This window comes from Sitophilus oryzae, unplaced genomic scaffold (genome assembly GCF_002938485.1).
Source record: "Sitophilus oryzae breed Bouriz unplaced genomic scaffold, Soryzae_2.0 scaffold_910_pilon_pilon, whole genome shotgun sequence".
Taxonomy (NCBI): Eukaryota; Metazoa; Arthropoda; class Insecta; order Coleoptera; family Curculionidae; genus Sitophilus; species Sitophilus oryzae.
The window spans coordinates 1,455,016-1,470,530 of record NW_022147540.1 but is presented as its reverse complement, the minus strand read 5'-3'; the positions used below and the strand labels follow the sequence as shown (position 1 = coordinate 1,470,530).

General features: G+C 33.1%; 1 protein-coding gene across 1 annotated transcript; it reads right to left on the bottom strand.

Annotated features, from left to right (window-relative positions):
- Window positions 1-59: 59 nt before the first annotated feature.
- Window positions 60-14,683, bottom strand: LOC115890737 (leucine-rich repeat-containing protein 27-like). Its single transcript, XM_030911055.1, has 6 exons — window positions 14,313-14,683; window positions 10,536-10,835; window positions 8,424-8,832; window positions 5,846-5,958; window positions 4,915-5,129; window positions 60-231 (listed from the first exon to the last, which is right to left on the bottom strand). The coding sequence occupies exons 1-6, from the start codon at window positions 14,584-14,586 to the stop codon at window positions 175-177; spliced, it is 1,368 nt and encodes a 455-aa protein (XP_030766915.1). The 5' UTR covers window positions 14,587-14,683; the 3' UTR covers window positions 60-174.
- Window positions 14,684-15,515: the final 832 nt, after the last annotated feature.

Below are 15,515 nucleotides of genomic sequence, written 5' to 3'. Positions count from 1 at the left end.
TTTTATCTTTGTAGAAGAAAAATATATTTTTTTCGTTTTTTTTAAATTTGCCTGTTAAAACCTGTAAATTGTTTTATATTAAGTGGTATATATTTAATATAACGTTTATGTTTAATAAAGATTATAAAATGACTCGAGTATGATGTGTATATTTTCTTCTTTCCTTGTCCTGTTTTACATGCAGTCGTTTACTGAGCGTAGTCGGAGCAGTTTTTTATGAATGTCCACAATCTGTAAAAAATAATAAATATATTAAACAAGTATCCAGAAACGTGGTCTGTGTTTTAATGTGTAAGACAGTGATGGAGACAGCTTAATGAAAGATCAAATGTATTAAAAAGAGATAAACATTTGGGTTAAAACATTTTTTCTATGCGGTATTGCCGGATTTTGCGTCAAAATTTTAAACCGCCCAATTAAGCGTTTACGAAAAATGTTGTCTAGGGTTGGATCTTTATTTTCTACAATTAGTTACTCATTTTACTACAGCTGTAACAGATTCTTATTAAATCTCGGTCTTGGAACTACGTTGTGTCGTAGTCGTTGGCGAAACTACTAAATATATCTGAACAAACCTACGAATCTTCTATTTCTATGGTTCGTAAAGAGTGATTGCAGGTATTTTATATCATGTTACTTACTGCCATTACTCGCTGATGAATATTTGACACGCATCAGAAGAAACTCAAAGGTGTTTTCTTTCATGAGCTTTTCTGTGACTGAAAAGCCCGATACGTGATGTAATCTCTCTTCCGCACTCCGGACATTCAAAAATCTCATTACTTTGTTGCCTCTTTACTTTTTGGTTGTTTGAACTGAGCTTACTCTTAGAATAAGTCAGACTACCAAGCAATTCTAGACTCTAAACACTAATATCAAGGGAGCCCCGGTAGAATTCGTCAACGCTGTAAAATGCCCTATTTATAAGTTCCCTTTTCAGTAGTCTCCGGAAGGTTTTTATGGAATTAACCAATCTTAAAGCAACCGGCAGATGATTAAAGATCTTTCGGCCCTCATATATTATAGATCTTTTGACCAATGTGCTATTTGGAAGTGGTAAGGGCAGATTCAGGGTTTGGCGGGTAACAATATTGGGTATAGGACCCTGTAGTCTGATACGATTTTTAAAAATAAGGGATGATGTTTCCAGAATAAAAAGAGATGGTAGTGTAAGAATTTTTTGAGCTTTGAAGTGTTGTCTACAGGATTCGTTAAGTGGTACATTTACAATAAATCGTACGGCCTTTTTTTGTAAAATAAAAAGAATGTTTAGTAGACCCTGATTAGCTACACCCCAGAATGGTATTTCATACCGTAGATGAGACTCAAACAAACTAAAATAGACCGTCCTTGCCACTTGTGAACCCAGTTCTTCCCTAATTGCCCTAACAGCAAAGCATCCAGAAGACAACTTGCCACTTAAGGCCAGAATATCGTCTTCAAATCGCAGATTTCTATCAATAATAATTCCTAGGAATCTAGTCGCAGGAATTCCTGCAAGCAAACCCCCCTCGAAATGTAGATTTGCGATGTCACATCTAAGCCCAACAACATGCGTCTTGGATAAATTTAAACAAAGGTGATTTGAGTTAAACCACTCTTTAATGAAGGATAAGTCCTTGCTTATGATTCCCTTAAGATGCTCAATGTCCTTGGCCTGCCATAGTATTGAAGTGTCATCTGCAAAGAGTGTGAAATGTCCAGAGATGTGCAGTTCTGTCAAATCGTTAATATACAATAAGAATAAAATAGGCCCCAAAACAGAGCCCTGTGGTACACCGCAACAGACACTTAACGGCGAGGATTTTTTTCCCGAGCACATGACACACTGATAACTTAAAAACTGACATAAAACTTAATTTCAGTGCGGTGGTGTTTCAAGTCATATAATAATCAATATATAATCTGTTGTAATTTGTTGTATTAACTGTCAAAGTCTTGCCAAAACATATATTTGGTTATAAATATAAAATGGAATGCCCCATTGGTCGCACTGCAAGCACACCAATGGACTGACGCACAAAAACGAATCAACAAAGAAACGCGGTATAGTATCGTCTTTGTCAATCACGCTAACATTTTAGAATAAGGAGGAGTGCAGGCAGATGATTAGACCGGGTATTTAAAAACCTACGTCTGCGGTAAAAATTTACGTTTTTAACGTAAAAATGAAGCGCGCGTATCGATTCTGACTTCATCAAGCGATGAATCACTCCCAAACATTCGTGGCGTTTACTATACCTTTTTAGTTGTCCACCCGGTTTCCTCTTACCCTCTACAAGCTCACCGTAAAGAAGAGACTTCGGTAGGTGGTTCTTTAGGATCCTGCATACGTGGCCAGCCCATCTTAAGCGGGATTTAGTAATCATGACTTCAGCGCTCTTGCATCTAGCTTTTTCAAGGACTGATACGTTTGAGACATGATGGTACCATTTGATTATTAAGAGTTGGCTAAGGTGTCCCTGTTGCAACTTGTTTAATGCGCTCGTGTGCCGGCGGTACGGCACCCAGGTTTCGCTTCCGTATAACATGATGGGGATTATTATTGCTCGGTACACTGCAAGTTTTGTTTTTGCGCTCAAGTCATGATTGTAGAAAACCCTGTCTTTTAATTTCCAGAATGCTCTTGAGGCGCCGCTAATTCTGTGCTGAATTTCAGAGTCGACATTGGCCTTTTCCGAAATCAAACTGCCGATGCCGAGGTAATTGAATTCCGCTACATATTCCAGTAGTTCTCCGATTTTTATAGCACTGTTATGATTTTCCGGGGGAGTGCACATGATTTTAGTTTTATCGATGTTCAGCTTAAGGCCCAAACCCTCGTATGCCCAGGTGTATACCCTGCTGGCAAGCGAAACCTTGGGTCGGCGTTTATATGTATACCCATATAACACAACACAGTCCTATAGATATCTTGGGGATATCCACCAAGGATATAGTAAATATCTTAGGGATATCCAAAAACTAGAGGAGGATATTTATGGGATATCCAGATGGGACAAAAAAAGTCATCTTCAAGACATCCCTAGGCAAGCCTTTTACGATTATTTGGGATATTTATAGAATAATACAAGGATGATGTTGGGACCATTATAGAATATTTTTAGGACATTATATGAGGACTGTTATTTGACAATACTTACTTCATTCTTAGTTTATAGTAAAAACACATTTTGACGTTATTCATTGGATATTTTTATTAACAGCTCTAAAATATACCTACATATTATGTCAATGAATTTTGCGTCAAAATTTAGAAGTCTATTTGTATGAGTTAAGACCTTTCAATTTATACTGTACCATCGAAAAAAAAAACGACGTTCAATTGGCTTGAAAAATAACGATCGATGACATTCCCCATATAATTTTACATACAAAATAACAGCAATCTTCATTTCCAAGCCACCTCTTATGCCGTTTTTTTCGATGGTATGGTATTATACCAGATTATACTATCCTTTATGGAGTCTAGCAGTTTATGTCTAGCAGCAACAGTTTATATCAAAGTTAGCACACAGGATACAGGTATAATTTCTAACACCACACATTCCAGAAACTCACAATTTAAACACAAAAATAGGATTTCTGTTTGAATAGATCAAACACGAAAATGGGTTTAGGGATAAAGAACAAGCGCTTTTCAACAAATTTTCACCTACCTATAATTTTGTGACAAATTTTTCATTGTGAGATCCTGAGTCGTTCGTCGTTTTTCGACATTAATTGAGGTTAGGATAGAATTTCTGCTAGAACAAGGCTAGAACTATAAGCATAAGAAAAAACTAAGTCAAACTCAACCACCGTGTTAGTTTCAGTAATTTTTAAGCCCATCCAATATCGACAAACGACCGAATTCACCTCGAATTTCCAAACCAAACCAAACCAAACAAACAACTGTCGAGATGGATTGTGGGAAATTTTTTGCGCGGGCGTTTTAAATTCTCTGTATTACTGGGAGTGGCCAAACTCATAAATATCCAGGTTATCCAGAAGATACCAACAGGATATTTTGTTGCCTTGACGTAATATATATCTATCTGTATGGTTTATTGCATTTTATGTAATATAAAAAGTAGTACATTATTTATTTTTCCTAAATATCTAGACGATATTGTTAGGATATTTTATTATCATGAGCATGTTCGGATATCTCAGCTGGATGTACATTAGATATACGACAGAGATATCCATAGGATATTCTATTCTGAGACATCTACAGGATATCCTATAGAGTCTTTATAAGATGATCTTATAATGGGACATTCCGACATTCTATGAATATCCTGCGGATATTGTGTGTTATATGGGTAGTAGAACGAACACCTTAGTAGGCTGAAGCTGAGAAACAACGGCGAGTGCAGATTTTGCGGGGAAAATGGGGAAACACCAGAACACCTTATCACTGAGTGCGCCGAGACGACGACCATTCGTGTCATGAACTTTGGTACGGCTGATATCGAGGATGGAGAGCTGGCCCCTGTGGAGCCGTCTCAGATACTGGCTTTTGTTAAAGCTGGACCGTATGATGAGTTATAACTCGTTATAACTCAAGAAAGGGGAACACACAATAGATCTGTAAGGTCGCGGTGATTAACTCCCCTCCTAAACATTCTACATTCTACATGTATAGGAGTGAATCGCTATGGCAATCAGTAGGTCGGAGAGAGCTAAAATACGAAGTATTTATTACATAATCACTTAATCTGACGTTAGATTCCATGCGCTTGGGAGAATACTTGCCTTCTATCTTCAGTACATCTTATTTTACTAAGCGCGTTGACCGTACTTTTCGTACACACGAAAATCGGCACCCAAGACCTGAAATGCCGACCCTAGTATATCATGTTATCAAGCAACTGTCTAACAGAAATGAGCATTATCAAATAGCTTAGATATATTATCTTCGTATCTTACCGTTTGAATTTGTTGTCCAGCCTTTTCCATTTCGGACCTAGGCGACTTGCCGTCGTCGTACTCGACCTCCATGTCTTTCAGTTGCTCGACCAGGTCGTTTATCAGCTTGTCCAAATTAACTTTGGACGTCTGAGTCGATCGTCGCACATCGGAGGCTCGCAGGAAGGTTTGCAGTTGGGAGGTGAGTTCCTCCCTGCTGGGAATCTTGCCGAATTCTGAAAGAGAAAAATAAAAATATTAGTTTAGGTAACATTTTTTTTCTTAAGAGTGTGTTTCATTAGTCTGAAAAAGTAGCAAAAGAAGCGTTCGGCATTTAAAGTTTTATCTAAAACTGGCTAGGTATTTTTACCACCAAATGAAGAAGGAAATTAAAGATAAAGGATTATACTATGTCGGTATTGTAGCACATTTTTAGACATTTTCTTTATTTTTAAGATTTTGATGATCAAACAGCACAAAATATTCCTTATGTTTGGACTAAATTTTCTCGAAAATAAAGACATAATTTAAAATTCCGTTACAATACGGAAATAGATTGATGTTTTGTGATTACAGTGATATATAATTTATATGGTTTTGTAACAAATTGCTCGCTATTTTATGGCAAATGCTGAAGCTCTGCAAATCTTAATCAAGCTTTAATCAAAGCACGTGTGTTTGGAATTTTGGATGTGGCTTAACATGACAGGATCGGGCTAAGCTGTAGGCAGATTTAGGAAATATAATATACCTATATTTCCTTCGGCCAATATTTCCAACTTTTTTCAAATTTATTTCATAAAAAGCTGTGAAATGGTGGTCAATTCTCAAGTGAAACGATTTCGCTGTTGTTGATCATAATTGTTTACTCATGTACAGTGTTACAAAATTGCCTCTTAATTAGAATTTAAGTAGGTACCTACTAAAACATATTATGTTATCATCAGCGTACCTGGATACGTAGCATATGGAATTTCAGATCTCCTAGAGCTGAAGTCGCTGCTATAGAAGCCTTTTGGGGATGAAGGTCTCTTTTGGCGCCAACATGTTAGAGAAGTAAGATTTCTGAAAGAAAAAATGTATTATAGCGTCAAAAACTCTATGGCCGAATATTTCGCCCAATGACTAAAAAATATAAGGACATGTAACGCCCATATAAGGCTGCAGCAGAATTTGTGACCTTAGAGGTCATTCTTTTGATGGCAAACAATTAGTCATCATTTGGTCACCAGCGACAATTTTAGCGATTTTTAATAGTTTGTGTGTAGTAAACTTTGTATAAACTTTATTACAATGGTGATTAGTTGTTCAGCTTTCAAGTGTAAAAGCAGCAGCGATAAGAAAGAGCTAGGAGTTACGTTTCATAGGTAAATAAACAGTCCACTCCAACTTTTTAGCGTTTTCTTATTGAATTCGATAATTATTCTTCAATTTCAATTAACATCTATACAGGGTGTTTCAAAACAAATGCGAAAAACATTAGGGGGTGATTCCTTGTTCAAAATAAAGGGTAGTTTGCTTTATAAACGTTGGGTCAAAAGTCAACCATTAGGGAGATATCGCGGTACAAAGATGGCGGAAAAATAATGTTTTTATTTTTTATCTTGGAAACGAAAAGAGATAGACTAATGAAATTTTATGGAAGCATTACTGTTATGAAAACACACTTTCAGGTAATTTTTTTACTTTTTTAAAATGAGTGGAAGGGGTTGAAATAAACTACCCCTATAATTCTTGTTAACGAAATTTGAAGAAAAATCTTATCAAGCACATGCAAATGCTTTAATTTGGATAGTTTAGTTTGTTTAGAAACTTTTTTACCTCTTGTGTTTTTTTGATAAAACTCACCGATTGGAAATTAAAAAATAAAATGTAAAGCATTACATGTCAGGACAAAAAACATTTTTAGATTAAGAATCTAGTGATAATAACGATAATAATAATCATCTAGATAATAACGTATTGCAGTAGAGTAATGTCAAATAAAATAATATTAGGAACATCCTAAAAAGTAACAGCGGCCGACTAGATTTTTTCCTAAAAAAATTACAGCAGCCCATTAGATTCTTTATCAGAAAATGTTTTTTGTCCTGACATGTAATGCTTTACATTTTATTTTTTAATTTCAAATCGGTGAGTTTTATCAAAAAAATACAAGAGATAAAAAAGTTTCTAAACAAACTAAACTATCCAAATTATTTTTTTTTGCATGTATTTGATAAGATTTTTCTTTAAATTTCGTTAACAAGAATGATAGGGGTAGTTCATTTCAACCCCTTCCACTCATTTTAAAAAAGTGAAGAAATTATCAGAAAGTGTGTTTTCATAACAGTAATGCTTCCATAAAATTTTATTAGTCTATCTCTTTTCGTTTTCAAGATAAAAAATAAAAACATTATTTTTCCGCAATATCTCCCTAATGGTTGACTTTTGACCCAACGTTTATGAAGCAAACTACCCTTTATTTTGAACAAGGAATCACCCCCTGAAGTTTTTCGCATTTGTTTTGAAACACCCTGTATATGTACTTGATATGTGCTATACGTCGATACTAGTTTTGTACCTTTTGTTAACACTTTAATACGTTTTTTTTCGTACTTAATTAGTATGATACACCATAGGCGTAGTCAAAACAATTATCAAAAAATATAAATATTGCTTCAAACAGCTAGGTTAATAAAAATATGTGCCACGGCACTGTTTGGTGACATCGGCGCAATTTGCTCTTGGGTGTTATTTGCCCTTGGATTCTTTAGTCATTTATTTCGCCCTTTTCGACGCTATCGCCATCTATTGACGAACTTCCGAACATAGCTCTTTTTGAACACAAAATTTCCAAAAATTTCCCATAAGGTGTCGCGTCTCTCAAATTAGTTTGCGTTTCAGTCTAATAACTATTTAGTCAACATATTTAATTTATGACAATGAATTTCGATTCGAAATATCTCTAGAACCATTACTCGCAGCAATTTTTACCAAGAGACATTTTTTACGTAAAAAACGTCGTAAATGTTTAATTTTTTACTCCGTAGTTTTATACAGGTACGGACGAAAAGTTACTACTCTTCAAACCAGTTAAAAATATGTAGGTGGCGCCCTCTATAATTTGAAGTCATATTGACATCAAAATCAAATTTCTCATGTGAGAAAATTCCCAGACACCAATTTTCATCCAAATATTGATGTTACTTCATAAATTATTTGGAAAAAATAAAAATAAAAATGAAACTTTTACACCCTGTATCTCCGAAACTAAGCATTTTAGGACATACACTTATACGAACTTTTTTACTTATTTTTAGCTGCCGAAGTTTCCGGAATACAGTTCGGACCACCCTGTATAGTTATGCATTAAAAGATGCTTGCATAGTATCATACAGTGTTTGTCTGATGGAAATAACATTTTGTTTTAACTATTCCAATTTTGCTAAAACGGTTTGACTGAGAATTTAAATAGCTATCCAATGTATGTCTATATTTACTGTATAAAAAGTCCCAATAGATCCTTCATTTCTACTCTACTTTTTTACCTCTCCTGCTGCAAAATCCTTTCCTGATCGTTTAGCAAAATCCGTAACTTATTCATCCACTCCTCCTTCAGCGCATTCTCCTGTAACTTCGTAACGTTGGACCCTACATCCAGCTCTATGGGCTTGTTGTAGTACGACTTCAGCTTGATTTTCGAGTCGCTCTTGTCGATATTGTGCACGATTTTTAGCGGCTCCTCTGGCGGCCATCTTGACTGGGGATGTTCCAGTTTCTGGACACGAAGCGCCGGCTGTTGGATGCTCTGGACTGTGCGAGGGTCCAGGAATTTATTCTGGAGTTTTTCGACCGTCAGTGCTTGTTCCAGTTTGAGGGAAGTGTTTGACGAATTTCTGGTGGAGGTGGCTGCGTTGGGGGTGACGGGTTTTAGTGTTCTCTGACTTGATCTTCCCTCTGCAAGTGTAAAATATCATGGAGTATTAATTCATCTATATCTATACTTAATATATAAAATCCTTAAGTGACTGACTCACTGATTAATCACGATCCTGCTCAAACCACTCAACGTAAGAAGCTCAATTTTGGCATACAGGTTGATTCTAGGGTGTAGAGGTTCGATAAGAAGGGATTTTTCGAAATTCCAAGGAGGTGAAACCACCCCTCAAATATTACAATATTTTTTATTTATTATTTTTGGATACCTACGTTGGCTAGCAGCCTAATTTAGTACAAACTGCAACGTTGTTTAAAATCCTAATTCACAGAAATACAAAACTATAATAATATGGCGTCTGCGTTTTATCCTAAATTGGGATAATTATAGTAAAAATATTATTTTTATGATTTAGTTAGAGACATATGCCAGATGGCAGTAAAGCAAAACAAAACAAAAGTATTTAAGTGTGGAGGATGTTTGAAGATCATAATGATTGAAACACTTAAACCAACTCTGTAACTCTTTACCCAAGGCAAAATAATTAAACGCAAACAACTTTTTTTTTAGTAAAATGAGAATAATTTATTCGCAGTCGAAAAAAAAAATTGTTTCCGCGTGTTGTTTAGGATCAAATATTTCAAGTTAATGTATTCAAAAAGCAGGAATTGCTATTTTAGGAACGAAACATTTTCTTATTCAACAACATGGCGGCTTTCACTTTGTTGTTTTGGAGATTAAGATGGAGTAGTTCGAGTAGTCGCATACTGGACTAATAAAGTCGCAGTTCAGCCTTAACAGATAGTATACTAGTCGCAAGATTGCCTAATTTAGTCATCCTAGAGTCTAGCTTGTGCCGCCCTCTATACTCTAAATAAACGAGGAAGTGGATAAAGTATCGGTAATATGTCGATGTATATTTAAATTTAGTTTTATACGTGCTTTTCTTATGTCCCGTTTTAATTAAGTTTTTTTTATAAAAACAAAAACAGCACTGAACTGTCGGACTGAACAGAACAGTGAAGTAAAAATTTAAGATTTAAGGTTATGGTTCAACACAGTTGCAAAAAGGTAGTGGCTCGACGTCCTACCAACGTATAAGGAAATCTAAACAACGTTGGAATTACTAAAACAGACGACGTTTGCATAACGTTGGAATAGGTTCTGAAAGTGACGTCGGAAAACTCTTTTTTGCCCAACATTGTAACTACGTTGTGCGAATCACCTAAAAATCACTTAAGCAAAAAAGGTTACAAGACAACGTTTATTTGACGTCGCAGAAGCTTTTACTTTGTTGTAGTACTAGTTCAACGTCGGCACAACGTTACAACAACGTTTACATTTATTTTAATACTCAAGGTATGGAGCTAACTATTTTTTGTAACTAATCCAACGTTGTGTTTAGTAAACATGTGGTCGCAAGTCGTGAAAATGCTACTTGGGAACCCATAATATCCTGGTGAATCTCATAGTAATTTTTACTCACCAAATTTCATGTCACTTGGAAGTTTGGAAGAATGTTTCAAGCACTTGGAAAAAAAATTATAATAAATCGAAAAAAAAATGAAGACTTTAACCTCCCCTAGCTACGAAACAAAGTAGAATCGGACTCATGTTGATATGAAGAATAAATATTTTTTTTACGTGAGGAATCTCCTCACGAGAAATGTCACATGTTTTTTGAAACACCCTGTATAACAGACTCTATTTTAATTCTCCCTACCTCTAGTTGGCACTTTGGCTGCTTTACTCTTATTGTTGTTGTTGTCGAGACTTCCACTACTCCATTCTTCTTCGTGAACTTTAATGAGTCTCTCTTCCTGTCTTTCCAGTGCCTCCAGTCTCTTCCTAATCTCATCCCGACTCTTCTGGATCTGCTGGTTCGATCTGTACACGCACTCCTCCTCATATCTTTTAGCTAGATAGTTTTTAATGGCTTTCGTTCCTTCCTGGACAATCTTTTTGTCTGGATAAACCAGCGGATTGTTGGCTATTTGGAGCGCCTTCAATGTGGGAACTAATCCTAGAATAAAATATTTTATTGAATTTGTAGTATTAGGGTTAACGTTAACAAAGTTGAAGAGGTATATTTTGGCTAACTGTATAATAAACAATTTAAATGAAATAAAGAAACCTACGTTGGTGTTAAAAATATTTTTTATTGAGATTACCTCGAATGCGCCCGACAGAAGCAATATTTTGGGAAATTTGAGGAGAATAGCTTATGCAAATAAAACACTAAATTTGTTTATACAGGGTTGTTCACCATATACGACATACGAGTATTGTAGCTAAACAATTAGATTTTTACAAATTGTAAGTTTTGGGTTCGTTGAAGGACTATTAGAGCGACAATTTAAACATATTTTTACAAGATACAGAGTGTCCCAAATAAATAAAAAATATCAAAGTTGTATTTTTTTAAATGGAACACCCTGTATATTATTACATTTTAGTTTCTACGATTAAAATAAAGGTAAATATGATTAGGGTTTATCACACTTAGACCTTACCGTTTTTGAAATATTTTCAATTTTGTGAAATTGTAAAAATTTTAAGGCTTCATTTCTCCGAGGGTATCAAAGTTTTTAATACTAAATAATTACTGAAGTTTATTTATTGATCAGTTATTGTGTTGCAATAATAAAAATAATACTACCTCATACAGAGTGTCTAAAAATTTATTTTAAATAATTTCTAGCTTTAAACGGCAATAAATTATTTAATTTAAATGGAACACCCTGTATATTTTAGGAGAATCAGATGCGGCAATTTAACTTTCTATTAAATTGTATTATACCATTTTTTACCCATCTCTTTAACTTTTCGTAGAAAATGTATTTTCTTATAATTTAGACCTCATTTATCAATATACCCATGGAATATTGACATATTGGATTGATTTTAACGCAACAAATATACAAATGGTACAGGTGCTAAAAATATAATATTACTAGTCCAGTTTTATACAAAAAGAAAACTATTTAAATATTTATAAAAGAGTATACGATTAAATAAATATATAGTCTTTAAAACGAATAACTTTGAATTTGACAGTTCCCGCGAGCTTTTCTAGTGTTAATTTTATTAGGTTAGCAAGGGTTAGCAACTTGCGGCCATGCTGACGCAATGCCGTCTCTAATAGAACAGCCTCGGAGCGAAATTTATGACGTCACGCTAGTTAGATACTACTGATTAATAAATATGTTGTAGAATACATGGAAAACATAATTATTCCTCGTATTTTTGGTTTGTATTTTAAAAATGATATAGTTTATATCATTTTTTCATTATATATATATATATATATATATATATATATATATATATATATATATATATATATATATATATATATATATATATATATATATATATATATATATATATATATATATATATATATATATATATATATATATATATATATATATATATACCTATTTATAGTAATATGTATAGTATATATACCTATTTATAGTAATAAATACTTTGGCAGATAAATTATGAACCATACAAATGCAGAAAATGTTTTACAATATGGCTGAAATCGTACTCCATAGTCAATGTAGATAGTTTTTGTGTTAAAAGTAATAATTTAAAAAAATATGTGGTCAGCTTTTGACAAGTTTATATTAGTTTATTAATTGCAGTAAACATTATAATATATAAATAAATTTTGTGAATGCAAATAATAATACATACATCACTAATAGTAGATATTGAATGTTTTTTGTTAAATTAGATCGATTTTTAAACCCCAAAATTTAAAATATATTTTACATTTTTTATATTCATTATTTGTATATTGTAAAACATTTGCTGCATTTGTATGGTTCATAGTTTATTTGCCAAAGTATTTATTACTATAAATAGGTATATATTATATTGTATTTATTAACTGTATGTTATGTATATTTCAGGTAAACTGTATCATTTTTAAAACACAAACCAAAAATACGAGGAATAATTATGTTTTCCATGTATTCTACAACATATTTATTAATCCGTAGTATCTAACTAGCGTGACGTCATAAATCTCGCTCCGTGGCTGTTCTATTAGAGACGGCATTGGTCTAATATTTAGAAATGTCAAAAGCTGATGACATTTTACTTTTGTCAATTATGACATTTCGTGTTGATTTTTGCAAGAAGAGGAAGAACTGTCACTTGTTTTATTACTTTCCTTTTCTATTTCATGAAAGTAAAAAGAGTTACCTATCTGATTCGCTCAGGCATTCAATTTAAAGAATATCAGTAACTTTTTTGATAGAGGGATTTTATATTTGCCATGTTGGTAAAAAATAACGGTCAAAATTCAAAGTTATTCATTTTATAGACTATACAACTATTATTTCCGCCCAAATACAAATTAATTACATACCTTATTGTGTTAGTTAATAAATTATTCTAAATAAATGTGGATTTGAATCAGAAATCAATATAATAATAAGTTATGAAAATAAGCGTCTCTGTGTTGTTATATACAGGGTGTCCCAGAAATAAGTGCAAATATTTTAAGGGGTGGTAGATCTCGATAAATGAAACATATTTTCTCTTTATCGTTTTTCAAATAAGTCCAAAATAACGGAGTTATTTTACTTTGAAAATTTCCAAAAAAAATGATTTTTTGCTAAAATTTTGAGAACCACTGGATCTTTTCTGGATTTTCTTTCTTGTAAATTTAGTCTACTACCTATATTGCTATATTATCAAGAAATTATGTTTTTTAACTAAAAACTAAAAAAAATTCCAAAAAATTTTTCAAAAAATTTTGATTATTCAATTTTTTTTTTCGCGAAAAAACCTCATAGGCGTGTTTCTAGGGTTGAACTATACTTCCAATATTTGCACTTATTTCTGGGACACCCTGTATAAGCATTTGTTAAAAAACGAAATAAAATTTTTAAGGTGATACTTTTTACTACACTGTCTAATACACATACAAAATTCAGTTTTTTAGTATTTGGAGCAATTATTATTAATCAACGCTCAACAGTCAATTAATTTACTTTGAATACTAAAATCATATTAATTGGTCATCTTTAACAAATATTTAAACAGTTTTTTTTTTAATTTTTTAATGAAATAAACGAACTATATCGACAAATAAAGAAATATGTTTATTTTTAAATAGGCGAGTCATCTCAAATTTTATTTAAACTTACACTTAACGGTGTCCTATACTAAAACGGACACTAGAATCGCGTTAGCATCATCAACAGTTGATTAAACAGAACATGATTAAAACTAGACTAATTGAATTAAGTGACTTAATTCATTAAAAATTGCAAAATAAAAAACTAAATCACCACAATACACCAAAAGTGTTTAGGTGTATTGTGGTGATTTAGTGTTTTATTTTGCTGTGTAACACCAAAGATTCCAACCCCCAACTGTAATCATTTAAAATATTTAAATCAAAGAAAGGCTTCGCTAAGTTTTCTCTCAGCTTGCAGCTTTGGCTAGAAAGTTAAAATTAATAATTATAATTATTTACCCAGTTCATTAGGCAGGCTTTCAATCTTATTATTAGTCAACAACAAATGTTCCAGATGTTCATGGTGTCCGATACTCTTCGGCAAACCACTCAGAAAATTATTCCTCAAGTCCAGCCACATCAACTGAGGCAATTTATGGAAAAAATTATCGGGAAGCCTGGTTAGGAGGTTCCTTTCCAGGAATAACATTTTCAGATTGGTCATATCGAGAATTTTCTGCGGTATCTCGGTGAGATCCACCTTGGAATAGTCCGATATTATATCCAGGGACATGGTTTTGGGATTTTTCGACACAAAAAACACGAAATTTTTGACAAACACGCGGGACAGATGAGCTGACGCTGTCGCTAGAGTGACTGTCACGGCGATACCTGAACCGAGGGGAATATTATAAATAAAGTTATTTAATTTCCATAGAAACCCGGTTTTAGGTTTGCGGAGGGTAAATAGAAAGGACTGCGACACGATAGCGTTTGGAATAATTAGAGTAGAGTCTCGCTTTGTCAAGTTATATCGATTTCTTGCAATTTTGTTAGGGCTCAATTTTTATATCTTCAGGTAAAACTCAAAACTAGTCCAAATTTATTTTAGACTTTTGAAAAATGACCTAAATATAGAATAGACCTTTATAACTTTTTTATTTTCTCAGATAAAATAAAGTCCATCAAGTAATGTAGATTTTCAAAATAGCTACTAACTGTCACTAGCAAATTGCCATGGCGACACCAGCTATCTTGATTGCCATTTTATTGAAAAATCGCTTTTTATTCAAAATCTGAGCCAGATAGGTATAGGAAACCTTAATATAGTTTGAAACAGCATTTAAATCTGCTTCGACTTGTTTTAAAAAATACATAGTGTTGGATTTGAAATAACGAAGTTTTTATGTAAAATAAATATTTAAAATAGCCCAGCAATTTTTGGTACCCCTGTATACATTTAAGGAAGCAATAACATTTTTTAGTAAAGTTTATTTTTCTGGCTTCAAAGTCACCACAAGAATTAAGTCTGAAAAGTAATGTACAGGGTGTTGACAAACGTTTTTATTATAGCATGCATATTTAAATATCTTTAAATATCTCAAAAACCAAAGCATTTATACATATTAAACCTTTATAATTAATGTCTTATTTTATGCCCAAGAATCCAAAAATGAAATAAAATACTGGGTGTTCCATAAGAAAAAATATAACTTTGGTATG